Below are 26,793 nucleotides of genomic sequence, written 5' to 3'. Positions count from 1 at the left end.
CAATGTGACACCATTTCACTGTGGCTGCACTGGGACTCGCTTATGGCACTAGGATCTCAAACAGCAGCACTGCCAGGATCATGCTCAGTGAATGCAGGTCACACTTGGGACTTAACTCAGTCTTGGGCTTACAAGGAAAATGCTTTAACCACTGAGCTATCTCCTAGCGTCCCTCAAATGCTTCACTAGCATTGACCCATTTATTCTTCAATACAATGCTCTGAGCTCAGTTCTACAACCTTATTTCACAGATGAAGAAAGGAGCTCCAACTGGTCAAGACAACTGCTCAAAATCCCATAGCTGGTATTAGGGAGTGACAGGGATTGAGCCCTGACAGACTAACTTCCTCAGAGCCCTTCACTGGAGAGGCCAGTCAGTGCCTACCTTACTGACTTTATCTCCACCCACTACAAAATATTGCCCCACTTTCCTTTGGACACACTCACCACTTCTCCTGACACTTTTTTAATTTTTATTTTAGCTGCAGTGCAAAGGATTAAACCCAGAGTTTCACACACATAAGGAAGGGGCTCAACCGCCGAACTCCAGCCCCTGCGTAACTGCTCTCCGTCACCCCAATCTCCCTTCCCTGAACTATTAGGGAATCAGCCTGTGGTCTTCTCACCTATTGTAGTCTTCATGCCAAGAGGTGTTCTTCACATCCAGGATGCCCCCACGGACAGCCCGAAGCATGTGCAAATTTTTATGAAAAATATCCTCAATCTCCAGTAAATTCCGTGTTACCTGGGTACCCTGAGCACCAAAGAAGCAAGGAAGTGGACCCTGCTTCCCATCTTCCCAGCGGGCAAAATGGTATTGACAATCACATACCTAAAAAGAAGTCAGCATAGAATCACTGCTTAAACTATGTTATATAATATACATTATATATAATATATATAGCCACAAGACCCAGTCTTCAACATGTTAGTTATAGAAGGGCTTATAGAAGGGCTTAATGGCCCCTGGGTAAAATACAACAATGTTCACATACTTTCCTCTAAGGAAACTTTCTTGGATCACTTTCAGTGGCCTATTCATAACAAACAATATAAAATGAATTTCAGTTCTGCTTTGGGGCAGGGGTTGGGTTTTGGGATGGTGGTGGGAAGGTGTTATGGTGGTGGTTTGAATATTAAATATAATAAAATATTTGTGAACTACTTTATAAAATTTTTTAAAAATCAAAAAAAGAACAGCATTATACCACAGTTCCTAGAAATAAAAAGGGAGGGAAGGGGAGGTAGGAAAAAAAGAAAAGAAAAAAAAAAGGCCTGTCATAGAGGCAGGGGGTGTGTAGAAGGGAAACCAGGGACAGTGATGGAGGGAAGTGGACACTGGTGAAATAATTGGTGATGGAACATTATACACCTGAACTAAACCAAAAATAACTTTGTGATTCAATTTTTAAAAAATTAAGGGGGTGCTGGAGTGATAGCACAGTGGGTAGGGCGTTTGCCTTGCACACGGCCGACCCAAGTTCAATTCCCAGCATCCCATATGGTCCCCCGAGCAACACCAGGAGTAATTCCTGAGTTCATGAGCCAGGAGTAACCCCTGTGCATCGCCGGGTGTGACCCAAAAAACAAAAACAAAAAACAAACAAAATAAATAAAAAATAAAATAAGTAAACAAAAAATTAAGGGGCCGGAGCAATAGTACGGAGAATAGGGTGTCTGTCTTGCAGGCCGCCAAACCAGTTCCAATTCCCCAGCATTCCATATGGAATCCTGAGCACCTCCAGGAGTAATTTCTGAGTGCAGAGCCAGATGTAAGCCCTGAGTATCGCAGAGTTTGACCCCAAAAGCAAAACACCAAAGAAAATAGAATGCACTATGATACTAAGGCAATGATGAGACAGGCCAGAGCAATAGTACAGTCATTGGATATTTGCCTCACATGGAGCCAACCCAGATTCAATCCCCAGTACCCCATGTGGTCCCCGAAGCTCACTGAGAGTTATCTCTGAGCACAGAGCCAGGAGTAAGTTCTAAGTGCCACCAGGTATGGCACCCCACAACAACAACAACAACAAAATTTTTAAGCGGGTAAGAGCAGGACACATGACATGGGCAGTCAACATGGGAAGTCCTGGGCTTAGTGTCTGCCCCTCCACTGGCTCTTTGGCTGGGGCTCTGACTCTCCTTCCCTTGGGCTTCCCACCTCAATGAGGTCCTTGCAGCGCTGAACAAAGGCATCAACCTGAGCGAATATGCTGGACTGATCGAGGACCCAGCCCCGAGTGGAGAACCTGTAAGAGAAGAGAGATTGACAACCCAAAGAAGAAACATTAAGTTTCAATCTGCCTTTGTAATGTTAGACTGAGCATTCCGAGAGCAAGGAAAGCCTTAGAAATCAAAATTCCCCCTCCTCCATCCCTGCCAAGAAGCAGTTTCCTGACTCAACAGAGAAAACAAAATGTAGTGTGGGGCTGGGGGGTTAGGTGGGGAATGACAAAATGTGAAAAGAACCAGAGAGGAGGATCTGAAGTGCAGGAGATAGGAAAAGTTTCATGCATGATGAAATTTTAAATTTTACGTTTCAGGATTGAGAAAGGAGACAATGACAGAGGGGAAAAAAAGTCAGGCCTGTGTAAAAATGCCCAGATCTAGCCAATGACAAAACAGTGACTTTCAAAGAAGTCCAAGTGGCAGAAATCAGAATCTGCCCTCCATGAGGTGACAAGGGATGGGCAGGGGTGCTCTGTGGAATGTCAGGGAGATGCATCATACTGGGAATGCATCTGCACAGCCCGAAGGTAGTGGTCTTTCCACGCATGACAGCAGGAGATGCAGCCTTCAAGTTCTTTCTTGCTAGAAATCACATATCCCTCAAAGATCCGGTCCAAGGAGATAGCATGGCAGCACAAGCGGATGATCTCATTACTCATCTGCAAAAGGGGCCCCAACAGCTTTGGTTCACAGTCTTAGTTGCACCCAACCCCTTCCCTGAAGCTTCCTGACTTGCTGCAGACCTGAATCCTGGGCTTTCTGTCTGGGCCCCTGCCACATCTCACCCAGACACCTCTTGGCCCCCTCAACCCCCTCCAACCCAGCTCTGCTGCTGCTAACACAGCTGGCTCTGAGTTTCAGGTCCATGCCAACAAGCTTTAGTGACTCTATCACTTGGGCTAAAAGTGGGGCCAGATCTTGTTTCTCAAAAGTTTATGTTCCTTCCTGAATCTACCTCTGGTCCACTGAAATGGCAACCTTTGGAAATAAGAAAAAATTTCTCATCTTTTTTGTTGGTGTTGTTTATTTTTGGGCCACCGTCCATGGTGCTCAGGAGCTACTCCTGGCTATGTGCTCACAGTTCAGAGGTGGCTCCCAGCAATGCTCAAGGAACCATGCAATGCCAAGGATCCAAATCTGGGGCTTCCACATGCAAAACACGTAGAAGCTGTCTCCCTGGCACGAGAAAACAGTCTTCTCCTGAACAGCTTGGCCGGGGTGTCTGTCCATCAATTTCTCTCCCTCAAACCCCTCTTCCATCCTCTAGTTCTGTCTCTGAAACAGGCATCTTCTCCATCTGCCTTAAAGGCATCCCCATGACCTTTGTACTCATAGCTTCCAAGTGAATTCCAACTGCTTTGGAAAGCCTAGCAACACTGGGTGTGATGATCCGGGATACCCTTACCCAGCCCTCCGCAGGCACACACCTTTCGAAAGAGGGAAGTGAGTCTCTCCCGAGTATTGTAGTAGGGCGAGTTGACCCAAATGATTCGAATGAGACTGATCAATTTAGGAAGCTTATCAGAGATGTCTTTGGGCCGCATGTAAGCCAACTCCTGGTAAGGTTCCTTCAGGATGGATAAAAACGTCAGGTTCGACTGCGCTTGGATGGAGCCATCCTGACAGTAAAGAGACACGGAGAACAAGACTTAACCACCAGAGGAACAGGTGCTGCTCAGCAAGTGCTCCTTTTCCCCTCCTTCTCCTCTCCTCTGTTACTGTGATGACTGAAGGTCGTACCATTTTTAGCTTTGGTGCTTGCCAGGGTGGCACATCAGATTGGGGTGCTCACACACTTAGTCAAGGTGCTCACTGCGAGTTCCAGTCCTTTGGTTGCTGTGTCACAACTCGCAGAGGTCATATTCTTTAGTTATAGTGGTGGAGCTGGAGCGATAGCACAGCGGGTAGGGCGTTCGCCTTACAGGCGGCCAACATGGCCGACTCGAGTTCGATTCCTCCGCCCCTCTCGGAGAGCCCGGCAAGCTACCGAGAGTATTCGATATGCCAGACACAGTAACAACAAAGTCTCCAATGGAGACATTACTGGGCCCGCTCGAGCAAATCGATGATCAACGGGAGGGCCTTTACTTTTACTTTACTATAGTGGTGGTGTGCCCCAAGGTCACTGCAGTGCTCATATTTGTTCTCACAAATCTTTTGTGTAGGTATTGCTTGCTGAGAGTCACACTCCTCTATGGTGTCATCTACGGTGATTACATACTCCTGGCTTAGATACAGTCAGAAGTCACTTGTGGTACCAGGGATTACAGACAGCAGAGCTGCCAGAATTATGCTCTTTGTGTGTGGTGGCACTAGGGATTGAACTCATGCCCACATGCTCGCAAGGCAAACATTCTAAGTCACTGCACTGCTCCTTCTGGACCAAAACAGTTCTTTTTTTTTTTTTTTATTAGTGAAGCACCATGAGGTACAGTTGTAGATTTACAAATCTTTGTGCTTGGGTTTCGGTCATACAATGATCAAATACTCATCCCTCCACCAGTGCCCACCCTCCACCACCATGGATAATATCCCACCCCCACACCCCTCCCACCCTGCCTCTGTGGCAGGGCATTCCCCTTTGTTCTCTCTCTCCTTTTGAGTATTGTGGTCTACAAAAGAGGCATTGAGTGGCAAACATGTTCAGTCCATAGTCTACTTTCAACATGCATTTCCCCTCCTGGGAGGATCCTCCAAACACCCTTTATTTGGTGCTCCCTTCTCTATCTGAACTGCCCTTTCCCCTAGAATACCCGGCTGGCCTCTAAGCTATGGAGTAATCCTCCTGGTGTTGATCTCAGCTATTCTTAGGTATTAATCTCATATTTTGCAAAACAGTTCTTTTTAACTACCATAAACCTCACTGATTTGCCTCGATTGGGAAGCTTCCAAACTAATCTTCCCTGGTAGCAAACATTTCTGGTCTCTGTAGTAAGGACCAGAATATGTAAATATCTACTTATATTAATTTACTTATTTCTAAAGAAGTATTTTATCTTTTCTCATGTCTTCATCTCTTTTCCGATTCCCCCAATAGATTAGAAGTTCTCCAAACTCAAGTTTCATACCAATTCCCCTAGTTTCTCCAGTTTAATTAAGAACCACACACAGAATAGATACTTGATATCTCCCACCCTCAAACAGGACATTACTCCCATTCACTAGGGGTTTACTCAATTCTCTTCACTGCCCTGATATCTTTTAGAGTTTTGTTTTGTTTGAGGGCTATACCTGGAAGTGTTTAGGACTTACTCCTGGTACTCTAGGGGGATCACTCCTGACAGTACTCAGGGGGCCATATGCAGTGCTGGGTATCAAACTGAGTGACAATAAGCACCTTAACCCCTGAGTTATTTCTGCATTCCCACAGTCAGGGTTTGAGACTTTTCCACCTACTTGTGGCTCCTTAATACCGACCTTAAAATTCTACATAGAATTTTTTAATTGAATCATTGTGCAATAGTTACAAAGCTGGATGACTGAGTTTCAGCCATACAATGATCGAACAACCATCCCTCCATGAGTGTACATTTTCCACCACCAACGTCCCCAGTATCCCTCTCGACACTCCCACCCCACCGCACCCACTGCCCTTATGGCAGGCATTTTCCTTTTTACTCTCTCTATTTTGGGGCATTATGGTTTGAAATACAAATACTAAGAGGCCATCATGTTTGGTCTTTTGCCTACTTTCAGCACACATCTTCTACACAGAATTTTTAAAAGAATAGTCTATTTCTTCTATCTGAATTTGACTACAAAGTTCTCTCTCTTTTTGTTTGTTGGTTTGTCTATGGACCACACCTATAATTCAGGGGATATGGTGCTTGTCTTACACTCAGCCAATGCTAGTTCAATCCCCTGCACACACTAGTTTCCTGAGCAATGCCCAGAGAAACAGAACCAGGTGGTAGACAAAACACACACACACACACACACACACACACACACACACACAAAATTCTTTGGGGCCTCATGTTCTATTCCTTTTTTGTTTAGTTGGTTTTGGTTTGGGGGAGATACCTGGCAGTACTCAGGGATTTCTCTTAATTCTGTGCTCAATGATCACTCCTGGTGGTGCTCAGGAGTCCATATGTGGTACTAGATATCAAACCCTGGTTGGTCATGTGCAAGGCAAGTGCCCGACCCACTGTACCATCTCTCCAGTCCCTGTTTTATTACTTTTATATAACTCGAAACAGTGGGTGCATAATTATGCTGTTGATTACATTATTGTCATCTTCTTGGTGTACTGTCACGTCCCAGTCATTGTCCAATTTCTGCAAAAACTCTATCTTTCATTCAGTTCACAAACCTGGATCTGCTGAGCCAGTTTCATGAAAGGTGACAAGTAGGACGACTTTGCGAGGCGCAGGATAGACTCAATGTGCTTCACTCCGGGCTTCACCACCTGCTTGCTAATGCCAGATAGGTCCATGCATCGGTTGTGCCAAAATTCAATCTCCTCCAGAGGACCTAGATTTTCTCCTGCATCCACATTTTCCTGGGCACTGAGTACCTCCTTTATCTGCCGGGTCCAGTGGATCATGGCAGCTACAGGGAAGCGTATCAAACATGCATCAAACATGCATCAAACATGCACATCATTCCTCCGTTGTGCCGGTCCTCCCCCTTCACATCGTCTCTCTAGCCCCTCTCCATTCCTGGCATCTGGACCCCTCCTCTTGCACTCGCCTGGGCTCCCCAACACAGAGCACTGCCAGCTACTCACTCTCTAGCCGCTGGACCAGCTCCTTGTCTTTAACTACCACCTCAGGCTGCATTTTCATGGCCTCTGTAGGGATGTAGAGAACTGTGTGCCCCTCCAGTTTGTACCGAGTGTCTAAGGGAGGAAAAAACCACAGAACTATATAAGGCACTGGCGGAACCTTACAAGAAAAAACATAGAACCCTATCAAAAAATGGGGAGAAAAGATGAACAGAAACTGCCTCGAAGGGCCAAAAGCACATGAGAAAGTGCTCTCCATTACTAATTATCAGGGAGATGCAAATCAAAACAACAGTGAGATGTTGGCCACAGAAACTGGCACACATCAAAAAGAACAACCAGGGGCTGGAGCGATAGCACAACGGGTAGGGTGTTTGCCTTGCACACGGCCCGACCTGGGTTTGATTCCCAGCATCCCATGTGGTACCCTGAGCATGGCCAGGAGTAATTCCTGAGTGCAGAGCCAGGAGTGATCCCTGGGCATCGCTGGGTGTGACCCAAAAAGCGGGGAAAAAAAAAGAAAAAAGAAAAAAAAGAACAACCAGTGCTGGTGTGGATGCCGAGACAAAGGTGCTCTCATTCACTGCTGGTAGGAATGCCAATTGGTCCAGCCTTTGTGAAAAACAATATTCCTTAAAAAAAACTAAAAACTGAGTAGCCATGTGACTCAGCAATACCACTTCTGGGTATATTCCCTAGTAGCTCAAAAGCTTACAGTAGAAAAGCCAACTGCATTCATATGTTCGTTGCAGCACTACTCACAATAGCCAGAATCTAGAAAAACCGGGATGTCAGAGAACAGATGACTGGATAAAGAAACTGTGGTACATCTACACAGTGAAATGTACACAGAGGCTGCTGGGAAAAATGAAGTCATAAAATCTGTTTATACATGGATGATATAAACATATGTTTATACATGGAGAGTATCACACTAAATGAAGTCAGTCAGAGGGAGAGGGACAAACAGAATGACTGTACTCATTTGTGGAATATTAAAAAAAATTCTGAAGAATAGCTAGAGACATAGAAACAAGGGTCCAGGGTAGAAAGCCTGCCACAAAGGGGGAGGGGAGGGCAGTTAGAACAGAGAAGGGACCATTACGACAAGGATAGGTGGAAATCGCACTCTGGGCAAAAACTGAGATAAAGTGATATGTATGAAATCCTTTCAGTAACAGTATTGCAAACCACAGTACCTAAAAGGAAAATAAGAGAGAGAAAGAGAGAGAGGGAAAAAAGATGCCTGCCATGAAGGCAGGCTGGTGGGGGGGGTTGGTGGAAGGGAAACTGGTGACACTGGTGGTGGGAAATGTGCACTAGGTAAATGGATGGGTGTTGGAACTTGAGTTTGTTTGACTAAAACTCAATCATGAACAACTCTGTAACTGTATATCTCATGGTGATTCAATTAAAAATGTTTATTTAAGGACCATTAAATAAACATTTTTTAAAAATTTTTTTAGTGAGACACCATGAGGTACAGTTGTAGACTTACAAATTTTTGTGCTTGGGTTTCAATTATACAATGATCAAATATTCCACCAGTGCCCATTTTCCACCACCACGGGTCCCAGTCTCCCTCCCACCCCCCTGCCCCCCATTCCACCCTGCCTCTGTGGCAGGGAATTCCCTTTTATTCTCTCTCTCCTTTTGGGTGTTGTGATTTGCAAAAGAGGCAATGAGTGGCAATCATGTTTGGTCTATAGTCTACTTTCAGCATGCTTCTCCCATCCTGGGAGGATATTTCATTTTTTTTTAAGGACCACAAAATTTCACAAAGAAGGATGAACTTTTTATATCCCAGTTCCCATCACAGGTGATTGAAATATGAATGGTAATCTTCTAAAACCTGAATTTTAGGAGAAGAGACAGGAGAAAATATGACATGTACATTTCTGTCATCAAAAGGAGAGATGACAGAAAACAAGAGGGAAACATGTTAAAGTATAATAAGAGACTCCTGTAAAATAACATCAAAGATCTATACCATGCCCTTAACACTCTCCACTTTTTTAGTTTGTTTTTATTTTGAGGCTCCAACCTGACTGAGCTCAGGGCTTCCTCCTGGCTCCTCCAGGATCACTCCTGGAAATGCTTAGGGTGCCTGGAATCCAAAGGGGTCAGCCACATGAAAGACAAGTACCTTCCCTGCTATTCCATCTCTCCAGCCCCAAAATGCACTTTCTACCTTAATGCATGTACGCCTCTCATCCTACATGTCCTTTGCAAATTTCCCACTCTAAGTTTGAGCAGAAAAAAAATACAGACTAGATGGTAAATTTTGTATTCTTTTCCAATCATTCAACAAACTCACACTGAAAACCTAGTATGTGCCAGACAAAGCATGTACTCCAGGTGATCTCCCACTGCTATACCTAGCTATACTGTCGAGGAGGTACTGGATAAAAATCAGGCACTCAAGCCTTTTTGCTCACCGGTTAGGCAGGCCAAGAACCTGTGCATATGAGAAGCAAAGTGATTCCGAATGCTCTCAGGCCAGGTTGTGTTTGTAAAGATCTGAGGGGCAAAGACACCATTGAGCAGCCGGAGCAGGGCTGGGACATAGGGGCCTCGCACTGTCCCAAACTGCACAGTTGCCTCAAAGTTCTCTGGAGTGATGGGAACTGGTTCCTGGCGAATGAAGTAGGCAATCTGGTTCTGATTCTGCATGAAAGACAGAAGGTCAGAATTAGTCTCCAGGCATTTGATCACGATCACGATCACGACCACCCTGTTGTTCGTCTATTGCCTCGAGCAGGTGCCAGTAACGTCTTCTTCGTCATAGCCCTGAGATTTTTTTTTTAAGTGCCATATTCAAGGCTTTTTCAGGGTTAGGAGAATGAGACCCGTCATTGTTACTGGTATTTGGCATATTGGGTATACCACGGGGAGTTTGCCAGACTCTGCCGTGTGGGCAGGTTACATTCGGTAGCCTTGATTTTTTGGCATTTGATACCCAAAGAAATCTGTGGCTCAAATCATGAGAGCCTGACCTAGTTCTTTGTCATATTCCTTTCGCCCTTCCTGATCCATCTTGAAAGCTTTGTGTTATGAAGCGCTTCCTTATTCTCTTAGAGACATATTAGATTCCAGTAAACATGTGGCGAGGAAATGCAAAAGCCTGAAAGGTCGGAATTGCACGTTTTCTCCAAGTTGGATTTGAAACACAGTGGCTGGGACACTGGAGATATTCAATAATGTTGGATGAGCAGAAGGAAGGACCCATGAATTAAAAAGGATAGAATGGGAGGGGGAAAAAGATAGAACAAAAAAAAATTATTTTAAAGGATACAATGGAGAAAGTTAAAAAAAAGGGCTGGAAATAAGCAATTGTCTGGAGTTTTGTTTCTTTGTTTTGGGGTGTTTTCCAGTGTCTTAGTCAAACCCAGACTTCACACAGATAAAAAAAGTGGTCTACCACTAAGTTACATCCTAGTTTCTTAAACCTATATGGGATGGCATAACTGAATACGGTGATGCAACAAACTCTAATATTTTTTTTTAAATATCATGATTAGAAAATCTTTTAAACTGTTTTTTGAAAAATAAATTTCTTAGGAGCCAGAGCAATAGTACAGCGGGTAAAGCACTTACCTTGCATGTGGCCCACCTGGTTTCAATCCATGGCACCACTTAAAGTTCCCTGAACACACCAAGAATGATCCTGAGCACTACCAGGTATAACCCAAAAACCAAAAATTTTTAAAAAGTGAATCTAAAATAAATTTAATATACATGATCAGGAAGGCCAGAGTGATAGTATAGTGGGGAGAGTGTCTGCCTTTCACACAGCCAACCTGGATTTGACCTCCAGCATTCCATATGGTCCTCCAAGCACCACCAGGAGTAATTCCTAAGAGCAGAGCCAGAAATAACACCTGAACATCACTGGGTGTGAGCAAAAAGAATATATATATATATATATATATATATATATATATATATATACACACACACAATCAGCAATTGTTTCATTTGTATACTTCTTTTATTTAAATTGAATGTTCATAGACTCACTTCCTGGGTTAATCATTTCTTACTGGGCTGTGTTTACATTGATGTTGATTTTGTTTTTCCATGTAGCATACTGTCAAAATTGAAAATGACTGCCTTGGGTTGTGTGACAGTATAGCGGGGAGGGCACTTGCCTTCCACAAAGCCGACCTGGGTTCAATCCCTGGCAGTCCATATGGTCCCCTGAGTACCACCAGGAGTGATACCTGAGTACAAAGCCAGGAGTAACCCCTGAGCATCTCCAGGTGTGACCCAAAAAGCCAAAAGGAAAAAATAAAATGACTGCCTGAGTGCTCACTTTGACAGAAAATATACTGAAAATGACTGTCTCAGGCTGGGTGTGTAATCCAGCAGTACAGCACTGGCCTGGCATGTGTGAGGCCCTATATTCTAACAATAGCAACAACAGCAAAAAATTTTATAAAAATCAGGGCAGAAGAGCTAGTATAATGGGTCAGGCACTTGCCTTCCATGCAGCAGTAAACCTGGGTTTGATATCCAGCATCCCATATGGTTTCCTGAGCGACCCAGCAGTGATTCCTGAGTGCAGAGCCAGAAATAACCCCTGAAAAATGTGGCCCCAATCCTTCCCCCTGAAAAAAAATTATTAAATATAAATGATAAATGAAGGGGGCCGGAGCCACAGCATATTGGGTAGCATGCTTGGCTTGCACTTGGCTAACCCAGATTTGATCCCTGATACTAAATACAGTGCCCCAAGTACCACCAGGAGCAATCCTTGAGTTCAAAGCCAGGGGTAAGCCTTGAGCACTGCCAGGTGTGGCTCTAAAATCAAAAAATAAAATAAAAATAAATGAAAATGGACTTCTGCTGTTGCTCCACCATTCTATGTGTGGTTAATCTCAGGCTGACATCACTGGGCGTACTCCAGAATGGGAGGTGGGGCCCCTCCCTTCAGGCTAGGTCCTCAACACCTGATCTGCACTGCATTAATGGGTCCACATCACAGCTGCTGAAGACAGATCTGCTCGGCAAATTACATGCTGCTCACATTACACTTCTTGTCATTCAATGAAGAAGGGCAGAGAAGGAAAAGAGCAACTTCTAGAGCCTAATTCCTCAGCATCTTCCAAGGGGTCTAAATACAAATACCGTCCCAGCAGAGCAAAAGACTAGAAAGCCAATGGGGAACACACCTAGAATCCCACCAAGTTCAATGAGCAAAATAATCTAACAGAAAGCACAAACAATGCCAGTCAGCTCAGTAAATCCTGAGATAATAGTGACACCATGATAAAGTGTATAATGAACACAAGAAATTATGTCAGTAGTCAGCAAAGTACAAGAAAGTATGAGAACCAAAATGATAAGAACTTTGGGGCTGGAGCGATAGCACAGTGGGTACGGCATTTGCCTTGCATGCGGCCAACCTGGGTTCGATTCCCAATATCCCAGCATCCCATATGGTCCCCTGAGCACTGCCAGGAGTAATTTCTAAGTGCAGAGCCAGAAGTTAACCCCTGTGCATCGCCGGGTGTGATTCCCCCCACCCCCGAAAAAAAGGCAAAATGAAAAGAACTACAAGCAGATATCAAGAGCATGGTAGGTGATTTTTTTTTATGCTCAATAGAAGCTTTGAACAGCAGAATAGCAGCTAAGCTATCTGATCAGGGAGCTCCACGATAAGGAAGATATCACTAGAAAACAGGAGAAGGTGGAAAATAGTCTGCAAAGAAATGAACAGCACACCAGAGTACTCAAAAGATGAGTACAAGAGGACAGTATAAGAACCACTGGAATCCCTGGAGAACAGGGAATCAATTTTTTAAAACTTAGGTTTCTATTTATTTTATGATTAGTTTATTTCTGGGCCACAAGTTTTTGCTTCCTCAGTTTCTTCTGTGATATCTTTTTTCTTCTGTGAACTTCCTCTTCAGGTTTAGGAAAAAAACCTGCTCTTTTCTTTTTTTTCTAATTTTTATTAGTGAAACACCATGAGGTACAGTTGTAGACTTACAAATTTTTGTGCTTGGGTTTCAATTATACAATGACGAGTACCCATCCCTCCACCAGTGCCCATTTCCCACCACCACGGATCCCAGTATCCCTCCCACCCCCCATCTCTCCTATCCCACCCTGCCTCTGTGACAGGGCATTCCCCTCTGTTCTCTCTCTCCTTTTGAGTGTTGTGGTTTGCAAAAGAGGCATTGAGTGGCAATCATGTTCGGGCTAGAGTCTACTTTCAGCATGCTTCTCCCATCCTGGGAGGATCCTCCCAACGCCCTTTATTTGGTGCTCCCTTCTCTCTCTGAGCTCCCTTTTCCCCCAGCATGTGTGGCTGGCCTCCAAGCCATGGAGCAAAATTCCTGGTACTAATCTCGGCCACTCTTGGTCTCCTATTTTGTTACTTTATGTTCCCCAGATGAATGCAATCTTTCCATGTCTGTCCCTCTCTTTCCGACCCATTTCTCTTAACATGATACTTTCCATGCAGTACCACTTGTATGTAAATTTCATGACTTCGTCTTTTCTAACATAACCTGCTCTTTTCTAATAAGAATCATGTCACTGGGCTATGGAGTCGCCAGCAGGAAAACCTATACCTGAGGGGCAAGTGCATCCGCAGCCTGAGAGTGCTTCAGGCTTCCTGATACCCCAAAATTGCCCCTGTGAGTCTAGCTGGACCCCAACAACTTGGGACCAAGCTTCCTGAGAAATTAAATGGCCAAAACTTAGGTATGTGGTGGGGGTATGGTGCCACCCGCAGGTCAACCTATACCTGAGGGGCAAGTGCATCAGCAGCCTGATGCTGCCTTCTGGCTTCCTGATACCCCAAAATTGCCGCTGTGCCATTGGTGGGACCCCAACAACTTGGGGTCAAGTAGAGCCCTCAGCAGCCACTTGCTTCCACGATCCAAGAGCACTGCCATGGCCCCCATCCTGACTCCACCATCTCAGAATGGACCTCACCAATTTTTATCTGCTGAAAATTTTGGTATGTGGATTTTGTGACTGAAATCTCCAGGCTTTCTCGGGGTCAGGATGGGCTACCTTCCCCCACCTCCCTGTACTTCCAGAAGCCTTGGAAGTCACGTCCACACCCAAAGCTGCAACCCAGTTGAGAAGCTACTCCAGCCTTACCATCCTGATTAAAAATACTGACTGCCCTGAACAAACACAATGGCCTCTTAGTATCTGTATTACAAACCATAATGCACAAAAATAGACAGAGACTGGAGGTGGGGATGGGGTGCTGGGTAATGGTGGGAGGGAAACAGGGGTCCTTGGTGGTGGGAAATGTACACTGGAAGGAAAGGTGTTGGATCACTGTATGACTAAAACCCAATCATGAGCAACTTTGTAATGGTGTATCTCATAGATATTCAGAAAAAAAAATCTTGTTTAAAGAATTACCTTAATGCAGCAGGGAGAGCTCATCTCCAGGTCAATTCACCCATGAGACCTGCAAGTTCTGCAGCGCATCTTGGGTGTTTTGTTCACCTAGATATGCTCAATGCACATAAAAGGTCACTCATAGAAGAGCAAACTTGAGGAACAATAATAAAAAAAAATCATCAATAAGAATTTCCCAGAGTGGGGCTGAAGCGATAGCACAGCGAGTAGGACATTTGCCTTCCATGTGGCCGACCCAGGTTCGGTTCCCAGCAGCCCATATGGTCCTCTTAGCACCGCAAAAAGTAATTCCTGAGTGCATGAGCGAGAAGTAACCCCTGTGCATCGCCAAGTGTGACCCAAAAAGCAAAACAAAACAAAACAAAAAAAGAATTTCCCAGGGTTCTCAGCAGCCACAAACTTCCAGAACCCAACAAAAAACCCAGGTACGCGGGACCAGTGACTGCAAAATCCAGGTCTCCAGGGATAGGAGACAGCCCACTCCTTCCCATCTCCCCACCCCTATGGGGTTCTGGATGTCATGCCCACGAATTGCCTCCAGGTGCCATGTAAGCATATTAACGACCATGATCCAGAGACTCAGAAATGAATCTCGGAACCCAGAAGCTCATTGCAGAGATTTCTCTGGACCCTAATTATTTAAAATTTTAGAATTCCAGGACTGTGCAGCTGCTTTCACAGCCACGCAACAGCTCATGCTATTCATAACAAGCAACACAAAATAAATTACCTAGCATCTGCCTGTGGGGCAGGTTTGAGTGGTGGTGGGAAAATTCAAAATAATGGTGGTGGAAAGGTATAATTTAGGTGGTGGGATTAGTATTGAAATATTGAATGTAATCCATTATTGTGAGTAGCTTTATGAAAATAAAATTTAAAAAAGAAAAAAAATAAAATAAATATATTTTTAAAAAATTGTTTCCCAGAGTTGAGGAATTCAGTCACCAAGATCCATGAGGCTCAAAGGATCCCAGGGAAAAAAAAAGACTCAACTAGGAAAACTCTAAGACATATTGAACTAAAAATGACAAAAGCCAAAGATAGACGGAATATGGAAATATCAGAAAGGAACTTGCATACAAAGGAAAGCCCACAAGATTTGCAACAGATCTATCAAGTGGGACCACATGAATCAGAAGAGAATGGAGGGATATAGTACAAAAATTCAATGAAATGAACACCTCATCAGAATACTCTATCAGGCTAGATTATCATTCAAATTTGAAAAACAATACATATTACCTCCATGGCCAGGTAATAGCTTAGGGAATTCATAGCTTTGAAGTCACTCTTGCAAGAAAAGTTAAAAGAGTTTCTTTAAAGTACAGAAGAAGCTCCCAATATGTGACAGTGAGTATGGCACTCACTAATGGTGCTTATGGTTGCCCTCTACTAGATTAAGAAAGGTATATATAAGAGAATTTTACACATTTTCTTTTTTTTAATTTTTAAATTTTATTTTCAGAAGGTTGCTCACATTGATTGCTTAGGGGTTTCTCCTGGCTCTGCACTCAGGAATCACTCCTGCTGGTGCTCAGGGGACCATATGGGATGCTGGGAATCAAACCCAGGTCGGCCACGTGCAAGGCAAGCACCTTGCCTACTGTACTATCTCTCCAGTCCCAAGTTTTCTTAATTCTCTTCACTCTTTTACATTTGAAGGTGTTTTTTTTTTAATTATTTCATTGAAATTCTAAAAGATACTAGCACAGAATTTTTTTTTAAGTTTTACTTATAACTGTGGGGCAGGAGCAATAGTTCAGTTGGTGAGGCACTTGCCTTTTACGCAGCTGATCAGGGTTCGAGCTCCAGCACTCAACTGGGTCCCCTGAGCATCACCCAGAGTAACTCCTAAGTGCAGAGTCAGAAGTAACCTCTGAGTATTATCAGCTGTGGTCAAAAAATAAATAAAAGTTTTACATTAAAAATAAGTTTTGGGGCTGGAGTGATAGCCTGGCAGGTAGGGCATTTGCCTTGCACGCGGCCCGACCCGGGTTCGATTCCCAGCATCCCATATGGTCCCCCGAGCACGGCCAGGAGTAATTCCTGAGTGTATGAGCCAGGAGTAACCCCTGTGCATTGCTGGGTGCGACCCAAAAACCAAAAAATATATAAATAAAAATAGAAGTTTTACTTATAACAAGAAATATATGATAATTACCACAATACGATCCAAATGCAAAATAAAATTTAATACTACACATTTTTGGGGGGAAGGCACACACTGTGATGCTCTGGAGTTAATCCTGGCTCTGTGCTCAGGAATCACTCCTGGCAGTACTGAGGGAACCATATGAGATGTCAGGAATCAAACCCAGGTGGGCCGCACGCAAGGCAGATGCCCTACCCACTGCACTATCACTCTGGCCCCAACACAGTATATATAAGATAACAGAGTCATAAATTTATTTATGTAAATGAGAACTAGCAGAATACTGTATTAACTGATTTTTACTTCTTTGTTTATTTACATGGCTTTAAATCACATGGCAATCATCACAAATTGACTTTTATTGATTTATGTTCTGATAATTCCACTCATCATTCCCTTAAGTTTTGTTGAAGAAATAAATGTGAAATAAATTTCTTATATGACTGCCAGGCAACAGGCTAGAGTGTGGAAGGGAACCTGGGGACATTAGTAGAAAGAAGGTGGAGGGATTTGTGTTGGAAAATTGCATGCCTGAAACAACCCTATTATGAACAACTTTGTGAATCATGGTGTTTTAATAAAATTTTTAAAATTAAAAATAAATAAAGTAAAAGTAGAAATAAGACAATAAGATGTCTTTAAAAAAAAGTTCTGGGACAAAGCCACGCGGGTTCCGGGGCCGAGACCTCCAAGCCTACTCGAATTGGAGTCGAGCATCTTCCACCCAGATCCTCCAAATTCCAGTAGGCGGGGGTCACACCCACCACCTGGCCCCCTGGCGCCGTGTAATCCCATCAGCGGCCAAGACTCAGAGACTATAAAATCCAGATCCCGGACGAGAACAGTGCAGTCTCTGCCCCCGCGCCTGGGTGTTCCTTCCCGGAGTCCCTTGGAGGGGAGCGGGTTGAGCTTTCCTCCCCGCCCCGACCAGGGCTACGGCAGCCGAAGACCTCCAGGACCAGCCACCACCATGCTGAGACCACTCTCCGCACCCATGAAGGTACTGGCAGAGGGACACAGCCACGCGGGTTCCGGGGCCGAGACCTCCACGCCTACTCGAATTGGAGTCGAGCATCTTCCACCCAGATCCTCCAAATTCCAGTAGGCGGGGGTCACACCCACCACCTGGCGCCCTGGCGCCGTGTAATCCCATCAGCGGCCAAGACTCAGAGACTATAAAATCCAGATCCCGGAACCGCGCGGCCACGCGACATCTTAACAGAACTTTTTTTTTAAGACATCTTATTGTCTTATTTCTACTTTGGACAAACTTGCAGGCTATCGAATGTAGCCTGCCCACAGGGCAGAGTCTGGCAAACTCCCCGTGGCGTACCAAATATGCCAAATACCAGTAACAATGCTGGGTCTCATTCTCCTAAATAGCCTTGAATATAATCTCAGGGCTAGGATGAAAGAGACGTTACTGGGGCCTGCTCGAGACAATCGACGAATAACAGGATGATGAAATGAAAAAAATGAAAAGTAAAATGACTGCCTACTACCCTCAACTATGGTTATCCAGGCTGGGGCTAATAGCTTTGAATTATACGATGTAGGATATTCTTTCTTCTTTCTTTCTTCTGGATGTTCAGAGATGTTTGAGATCAGTTTCCCAGTCTTTCCCCTTCTTCCACAACATTTATATTTCTTTTCTTTTTTTCTATTTTTTTGGCAGGGGTCAGGCACACCCAACAGTGCTTAGGGCTTGCTCCTGGCTCTGAGCTCAGGTGTCGCTCCTGGCAGGGCTCCTGGGACCGTATCCACATATGGTTCTCGGGATCAAAGCCAGGTCAGCAGCAAGCAAGACAAAAGCCTTGCCCTCTGTACTATCGTTCTGGTCCCAGCATTTATAATTCTAAAAGTTCAGACTAGTTGATAACCAAATTATTTCTCAAGCTTAACATGTATGACTGTCTCATTATTACTTTTTTTTTTTTTTTGCTTTTTGGGCATCACACCCAGTGATGCTCAGGGATCACTGAGCTCTACACTCAGGAATCACTTCTGGTGGTGCTCAGGGGACCATATGGGATGCTGGGAATCAAACCCGGGTTGGCCGCGTACAAGGCAAATGCCTTATCCGCTGTGCTATCGCTCCAGCCCCCCATTATTACATTTTTTTAATGTAGGAATACTGTTTATTCAGCCATTGATTGAGCCATTATTAAGCCACTGAATTGAGCATGAACTCCACATTACTTTTCTTTTTAATTTAATCATTGTGAGATACAGTTACAAAGCTTTCACGTTCGAGATTCAGCCATACAATGATTGAACACGCATCCCTCCACCAGTGTACACTTTAAACCACTAGTGTCCCCAGTCCTCACCCTGTCTCCACGGCAGGCAATTTTCCCAATACTCTCTCTACTTTTGGGCATTATGTTTTGCTCAAAATTTCCCACCGCCATTCAAGCCTGCCTGCCAGGGGCAAATGCTAGATCATTTATTGTCCTTTGCTCGTTTTGAATATCATGGGTGCCGTGGCCGTGTACTTCTGGAATCCTAGATTGTAAATGGTTGGGTTCCAGAGACATTTCTGTAGGCTACTAATCCCTTTTGGGTTCAACTGGGCATCTCTGGACCAGGGCTGTTGGTGCTCTAAGATGGCGCCTAGAGACACATTGTGGGGGTGACAGCCAGGCTGATGAAAGCGGGGGGGCCCGGGAGGGAGAGTCCGGTGCCTCTGCCACCATGCAGCATGGAGATTTAATCCTGGAACCCGCATAGCTGAGCCTTGCTTGGGTCGTTGGGGTTCCACCTGGAGTAGGAGGGGAGACTGCACCTGCTCCACCTGGGGTGCCCCAGTGAACTTGGCTTGGTAAAGGGCCCAGAGAGATCTCTGGCTCTGTGGTGTATTCCGGAACTCATTGCTGTGTCTCTGGCTTTTGACCTCTTTTCAGGTTTATTTATGGATCTCTGAAGCAAGGCCAGTAATAGAGTTTACATGGCAATGGAGTTGGTTCCTGGGGATGACTACCAGAGCTTCCATGCATATTGGGAAGTGGGGGGAGGTAGCCCACCCCAACTCTGTGAAAGCCTGGAGATTTCATTCACAAAAGCCTCATACCCGAATTTTCAGAAGATTTTATCTTGGTGAGGTCCATCCTGAAACAGTGGAGTCAGGCCATGGGCATGGCAGTGATTTTGGATTGTGGAAGCAAGCAGCTGCTGGGGGCTCTGCTTGGGCAGGCACAGGCCAACCTGACCCCGTCCGATTTACCCCAGTCTGTTCAGCTATGTGCGGGTCCGAGATTAACTGTGGCTTTTGGTCTTTTTCAAGATTTATCTATTGGTCTCTGAAATAAGGCCAATAAATGAGCTTGTATAGCTGAGCTGGCGGTGGTTTGTGGGCATGGCTCCCACATACCTAACTTTTGGCTGTTTAATTTCTTGGAAAACTCGGTCCCAAGTTGTTGGGGTCCGGCCAAAGGCACAGTGGCAGTTTTGGGGTGTCAGGAAGCCTGAAGGCACCTTCAGGCAGCTGATGCACTCTCCCCGCAAGTACAAGTTGACGTGTTGGTGGCATTATACCCCCAAGTTAAATATTCTTGAAAAGAATACCAGACATGCTGCTAAAGAATTTTCAGGCTGGAGAGATAGTACAGAGGGTAGGGCACTTGTCTTGCATGTAGATGATTGTGATTCAACCCCCGACATCCCATATAGTCATATGGCCCCCCATGCCCCACAAGTGATCCCTGAGTACAGAGCCAGGAGTAAGTCCTGAGCACCACAGGGTGTGGCCCCCAAACAAAAACAACAACAACAACAACAAAGAATTAATTTCTTCCGCCAGAGAGAGTTCAAAAGGCTGAACACATGCTTTGCATGCAAAATGCCTGAATTTGATCCCCTCACTGTCCGATCCTCTAGCATTACTGGGAGCAGCTCCCTGAGCACAGAGCCAAGAGTATCCCTTGAGCATCTCTGAGTGGGCCTCCACCAATTTTTCCCTTGAATTTTAGTAGCTTAATTAAACTGTGTAGGAACCCGGGAGATAGTTCAAGGGCTAGTTCACATACTTTGCATGCAGGAGGCCTGTGTTTCATCCCAAGCACTGCATAGTCCCCCATCCTGGCACCACACAGCTATCAGTTCCATCCCTGGAGCTACCAGAACTCAGAGCATCATGCTAGGAGTTGACCCTGAGCACCTCTGGGAATGACCCTAAAACAAAACAAACAAAAAGACATGTACTGGCCAGGGAATGGTTCAGTGGTAAAGTGCATGTCCTTCATACATGAGACATAGGTTCAATCCCTGAGGGCACCAAAAAAATGGGGGGCAGGGACTGGAGAAACAGTACAGCAAGTAAGACGCTTTCCTTACACACTGCCGACCTTGGTTCAATTTCCCAGCACCCTATCTGGTCCCTCAGACCACCAGGACTAATCCCTGAGTGCAGAACCGGGAGTAAATTCTGAGCACAGTCATGGTATGGTCCCCCACCCAAAAAAAGTATGTGTATTGACATTAAACACTGTAGTGAATTTTATGAAATGAAGAAATAGAGTACATCCTTTAAATTCATTTCTTTCTGTAGGAAGTTTTTGGTATTTTTTTCTTTGTGTTTGGTGATTTTCTCCTAGATTACCTGTCCTTAGTATCTATGAACTCCAAACTGTGCCATCAGCAGCTTTCTCTTCCATGTACACTGTAATTATCACCTGCATCTCTTCATGTCAATTTGTATTTTCAGCCGAAGCTATTCAGCCTTTGCTGTGTCTCATCTGATTTTGTGACATGATGCTTTATTCCCTAAAGTCTACGATCTCCTTTTCATCTTGCTCACATTTCTCATTTTATCTCTTCATTTAAAAAAAAATTTCAGTTCATTGTATGAGAGTATGATACTGTGGGGAGAAAATTCCTTCTGTATAGTCACGTTTTCCTCTTTTCCCAGGCTTTCTTTCACCCTTGTTTGCCCTTGGTATAATATGCTTGCCACTGCCGGCAATTGCTTCCCTTTGCTGTAATGCTTGGGCAGCTCTGTGAACACATCCTTTTTTGTTGTAATGAATTGTGAGTTCTCAATGTCCCACTCTGAAAGAATAGTTCATTTCCCCCTTGAAGCGAAAGTGAAATTTTATGTTTTATTCACTTTTCTCTAACCCAAGAGAATTATATCAGGAGATAGGCAAATGGTTAAGGCTAATTTAAAATAGTAAAAAACTGGGGCCGGAGAGATAATATAGTGGGTAGGGCGCTTGCCTTGAATGCAGCTGACATGGGTTTGATTCCCAGCATCCCTGAGCACTGCCAGGAGTGATTTATGAATGCCAGGAGTAACTGCTGAGCACTGCCAAATAAACCAAATGCCTATAAACCAAAATAGTAAAATAAAATAGTGAAAAATTATTGTTAAAATACCTGGTTGGGGGCTGGAGCAATAGCACAGCGGGTAGGGCGTTTGCCTTGCACGCGGCCGACCTGGGTTCGATTCCCAGCATCCCATATGGTCCCCTAAGCACCGCCAGGGGTAATTCCTGAGTGCAGAGCCAGGAAGAACCCCTGTGCATCGCCGGGTGTGACCCAAAAAGCAAAAAAGAAAAAAAAACCTGGGTTTGGGGACTGGAGAAATAGCACAGCAGGAAGGTGCTTGCCTTGCACACACTAGACCCAGACTTACTCGAACTCTGGCATCCCACATGGTCCCCTGAGCATCACCAGGAGTAATTCCTGAGGGCACTGTCAGGAGTAAGGAGTAATTCCCTGAACATCACCTGGTGTGACAAAAAAAAAAAAAACTAAAAAAAAAATTTTGTTTAATTTTTTAATTTAAAAGGTATCAGATTAGACTAGAACACCTTTTTATATAGTTACTGGCCATTTATATGTATTTTTGGAGAAAAAAGACATAATTAATTCCTCATTGTTAAATTGGTTAACTCATTTGATTAAATTACTATGGGGAGACTGTTTTCCTGTTTTGCTTTCGTTTTTATTTTATTTTATTTATTTATTTTTTTGCTTTTTGGGTCACACCTGGCGATGCACAGGGGTTACTCCTGGCTCTGCACTCAGGAGTTACTCCTGGCGGTGCTCAGGGGACCATATGGGACGCTGGGAATCAAACCTGGGTCAGCCGCGTGCAAGGCAAACACCCTACCCGCTGTGCTATCTTTCCAGCCCCTTGTTTTTATTTTAAATTCTGTTTTTGTTTTTATTTTTGAGACACACCCAGGCTTAATCCTATATCTGAGCTCAGAGATCACTCCTGGAGGTGTTGGGAACCATATGGGGTGCCAGTGATCAAGCCTGGGTTGGCTGCATCCAAGGTAAATGACCTCCCCGCTGTGTCATTGGGTGAGTTCTTTACATTTTTGTTTTTTTTAGGGGGCACACCTAGTAATGTTCAGGGCTTATTCCTGGCTCTTTGCTCAGGGATCATTTCTGGTGAAGCTTGGGAGACTATCTGGGATATCATATCTGGTCGGTCGTGTGCAAAGCAAGCACCCTATCATTCCAGCTCCAACTTTAAAACAAATGTTTTGAGATACTATGATTTAATTCTGTTAATGAGGGTCAGAGCAGTAGGGTGCCTTGCATTTGGCCAACCTGGGTTCAATCTCAGCATCCCATATAAGTCCCCCCAACAGCGTTAGGAATTAATTCCTGAGTGCAGAGCCAGGAGTAACCCCTGAGCATCGCCAAGTGTGGCCCCAAAACCAAAAATAAATTATATTACTGATAATTTCATACATACATCATTTCCAATACCACACCCATCACCAGAAGGACTACTTCCCAATCCACTAAGGCCCCAAATACCTCTCCCTGTAAAACACACCCAGCCCTGCCAACAGTTCTGTTAACCAAGTCTCCAAGTCTGTTGCCTTTGGCCATTTGCTCCCTTACAATGTATCTTTAAATCCCATGTATGAATGAGATCATTCTGGATGTATCCCTTCCTTTCCGATTCACTTCACTCAGCATAATATCCTCTAGTTCCATCCATGTAGCAGCAAATTATATGTTATCCTTTCTCATAGCTGCAGAGAATTCCATTGTGCTTAGGCTTCACTCCTGGCAGGGGTAAGGGATAGAACCTGGGTCATTTGCAAGCACCCTACCCTCTGTTCTATCTCTTTGGCCTTACAACAATTTATTGATTCAATCATCCAGAGTTGGATTTTGGGGTTGTTTCCGTATCTTGGCTATTTTTATAAAAGCTGCAATGAACATAAGTGAGCATATATCCTTTTAAATGAATGTTGTTGTGTTTGGGGAATAGAGGCCAAGAAGTGGTATCTCTGGGTTGTATGGAAGATTCCATTCTTACTTTTTTGAGAAATCTCCATGCTGCTTTCCAAAGGTGTCAAACCAATGACATTTTCCCCAACAGTAAATGAGAGTTTCTTTCTCACCACAACCCCATCAACACTGGCTGTTTCCAGATTTTTTGATATAAGCCAGCCTCCCGGGTGTGAGATGATACTTCATTGTTGTTTTGATTTGCAGTTCTCTAATCGTAAGTGACAAGCTGCACTTTTTCATATGCCTGTTGGCCATTCGTAAGTCTTCTTCAAAGAAGTGTCTGTTCAACTCCTCTCTACATTTTTGGGTGGAGTTGTTAAATTTGTTGTTGAGTTTTGTGAATGCTTATAGCTCTTGAATATTAGCCTTTTATCTGATATACTGTGTATATTTATTTTCTCCCATTTAGTACAGCATCTTTTTATCTTGAGTTTCTTTTGTAGTGCAGAAGTTTTGGAGGGTTTTTTGATGGTTTTTGTTGTTGCTGTTTTTATTGGGGGGAGGATTTTGGGGGGTCACACCCAGCAATGCTCAGGGGTTACTTTTGGCTCTGTGCTCAAGAATGACTCCTTGTGGTGGTTGGCAGACCATATGGGATGCTGGGATTGAATGCAGGTCAGCTGTGTGCAAGTCAATGCCCCACCTACTATACTATCTCCAATCCCCAATGCAGAAGTCTTTCGATTTTTGTGCTTTTTGCCTCTGTGGTCAGCTCACTGAAGACACCTCTGAGGCCCATTTCCTAGATGTTCTGCCTACGTTTTCTTAAATGTATTTTATGAATTCTGGTCCAATATCAAGGTCTTTAACCTTTTTTTTGGTGGGGGGGGAGCACACCCAACAGTGCTCAGGGCTTACTCCTGGCTCTGCACTCAAGGATCATTCCCAATGCATTTGGAGTACCACATGTGGTGCTGGGAGCTGAACCTAGATGGGCCACATGCAAGGCAAATACCCTAGCCTCTATACTATCGCTCTGACCCAATCTCAATTAACTTCTTTGAATGACATATGGTTCCAATTTCGCTTTTTTTACATGTGGCTATCCAGATTACCCAGCATCATTTGTTGAAGAGATTTTCCTTTCTCTACTTCATGTACTTTGCTCCTACATCATAGATAAACATTTAACTCATGGTTCTCAATTCTGTTTCAGTACCATGCAGTTTGATTTGTTTTTTTTTTTGGGGGGGTCACACCTGGTGATGCTCAGGGCTCATCCTGGCTCTGTGCTTAAAGATTACTCCTGGGGGGCTGGAGCAATAGCACAGCGGGTAGGGCATTTGCCTTGCACGTGGCCAACCCAGATTCAATTCCCAGCACCCCATATGGTCCGCCAGCACCACCAGGAGTAATTCCTGAGTGCAGAGCCAGGAGTAACCCCTGTGCATTTCCAGGTGTGACCCAAAAAGAAAAAAAAAGATTACTCCTGGATATGTGGAGCGATAGCACAGCAGGTAGGGCATTTGCCTTGCACACAGCCAACCTGGGTTCAATTCCCAGCATCCAAGGAGTAATTCCTGAGTGCAAAGCCAGGATTAACCCCTGAATACCACCAGGTATGACTCAAAAAGAAAAAAAAAAATAAAAGATTACTCCTGGAGGGGCTGGAGGGGATGGAGGGCTGGAGCAATAGCACAGTGGGTAGGGTGTTTGCCTTATACGCGGCCAACCCGAGTTCGATTCTCAGCATCCCATATGGTTCCCTAAGCACTGCCAGGAGTAATTCCTGAGTGCATGAGCCAGGAGTAAGCCCTGTACATCGCCAGGTATGACCTAAAAAGCAAAAAAAAAAAAGATTACTCCTTGAGGGGCTTAAAGGACTATATATGGTGTCAGGGACCCAAGCACTCTATACCCTACTCGGGCTACAGCAGTTTTGATTATTATAGCTTTGTAGTACAGGTCAAAGTTGGGAAATGTAACACCACCTGTATTTTTTTTTCTCTCCTTCCTCTTAGAATTGTTTTGGCTATTCAAGGAGTTTTATAGTTCCACACAAATTTTAGTAGCATTTGTTCCAAATCCTTAAAGAACATCATTAGAATTTTAATGAGTATTGCATTCAATTCACACACTGCTTTGGGTAGGATGGACATTTTGACAATTTTGATTGTTCAAATCCACATTAACCCTTTATTAGCTTATAAAATAGGGACTGGAGTGATAGCACCATGGGTGGAGTGTTTACTTTTGCACACAACAAACCTGAGTTTGATCCCTGGTACTCCATATGGTGTCCCAAGCACCTGGAGGAGTAAGACCTGAGTGCAAAACCAGGAGTAACACCTGAGCATCGCCAGGTGTGGCCCAAAGGAAAAAAGATTTATAAAATATTGTCTCTTATTCCAAAGACTGCTTTTTTATGCTGTTGATAGTTTTCTTTTCCTTAAAAAATAATTTTTTAAGGACCAGAAAGATTTTTTTAGGGACCAGAGAGATAGTATAGGAGGCAAGGAATTTGCCTCGCACACAGCCAACCCGGATTTGATTCCCATTACTACATATGATCCCCTTTGCCCCACCAGGAGTAATCCCAAAATAAGCTCTGAGTAAACCCTGAGTACCAACAGGAGTGGTACAAAAAAAAAATTTTTTTTAATTTGATGTAGTCCCTAGGGGTACGGTGCCGCCCAGCAGATCAACCTGTACCTGCGAGTGATGGTGCCTTCAGGCTTCCTGATACCCAAAAATTTCTGCTGTGCCAGACCCCAACAACTTGGGACCAAGTTTCCTGAGAAATTAAATGCCCAAAAGTTAGGTATGTGGAAGTCATAGCCACAAACCACCTCCAGCTCAGCTTAACAAGCTCATTTATCAGCCTTGCTTCAGAGACCTATAAATAAATCTCAAAAAAGGATCAAAATAAGGCCATTTAAAAGCATTAACAGCCATGATTCAAAGACTCACAAATGAATCTTGGAAAAGAACAGCACGCCGCAGAGATGTCTCACCCCTCACCAGGCTGATTTCACAGGGGCACATCGGAGGGAGGCAGGTTTGTTCCTCTGCCTACCACAAATGAACC

At 44.3% G+C, this 26,793-nt stretch overlaps 1 protein-coding gene across 1 annotated transcript in view; it reads right to left on the bottom strand.

Moving 5' to 3' along the window:
- Positions 1-26,793, bottom strand: part of DNAH2 (dynein axonemal heavy chain 2) — a 149,350-nt gene that overhangs the window by 102,706 nt on the left and 19,851 nt on the right. The window contains exons 3-9 of the mRNA XM_056114802.1: positions 9,400-9,628; positions 6,965-7,075; positions 6,548-6,786; positions 3,660-3,851; positions 2,734-2,891; positions 2,165-2,252; positions 627-832 (exon numbers count right to left, since the gene is read on the bottom strand). Coding sequence (XP_055970777.1) covers positions 627-832; positions 2,165-2,252; positions 2,734-2,891; positions 3,660-3,851; positions 6,548-6,786; positions 6,965-7,075; positions 9,400-9,628 — 1,223 coding nt within the window. The remainder of the gene's footprint in view (positions 1-626; positions 833-2,164; positions 2,253-2,733; positions 2,892-3,659; positions 3,852-6,547; positions 6,787-6,964; positions 7,076-9,399; positions 9,629-26,793) is intronic.

Source organism: Sorex fumeus, unplaced genomic scaffold (genome assembly GCF_029834395.1).
Source record: "Sorex fumeus unplaced genomic scaffold, SorFum_2.1 ptg000028l, whole genome shotgun sequence".
Classification (NCBI taxonomy): domain Eukaryota; kingdom Metazoa; phylum Chordata; class Mammalia; order Eulipotyphla; family Soricidae; genus Sorex; species Sorex fumeus.
Note: the sequence above shows the minus strand (reverse complement) of the source record. Positions and strands in the feature narration are given on the sequence as shown.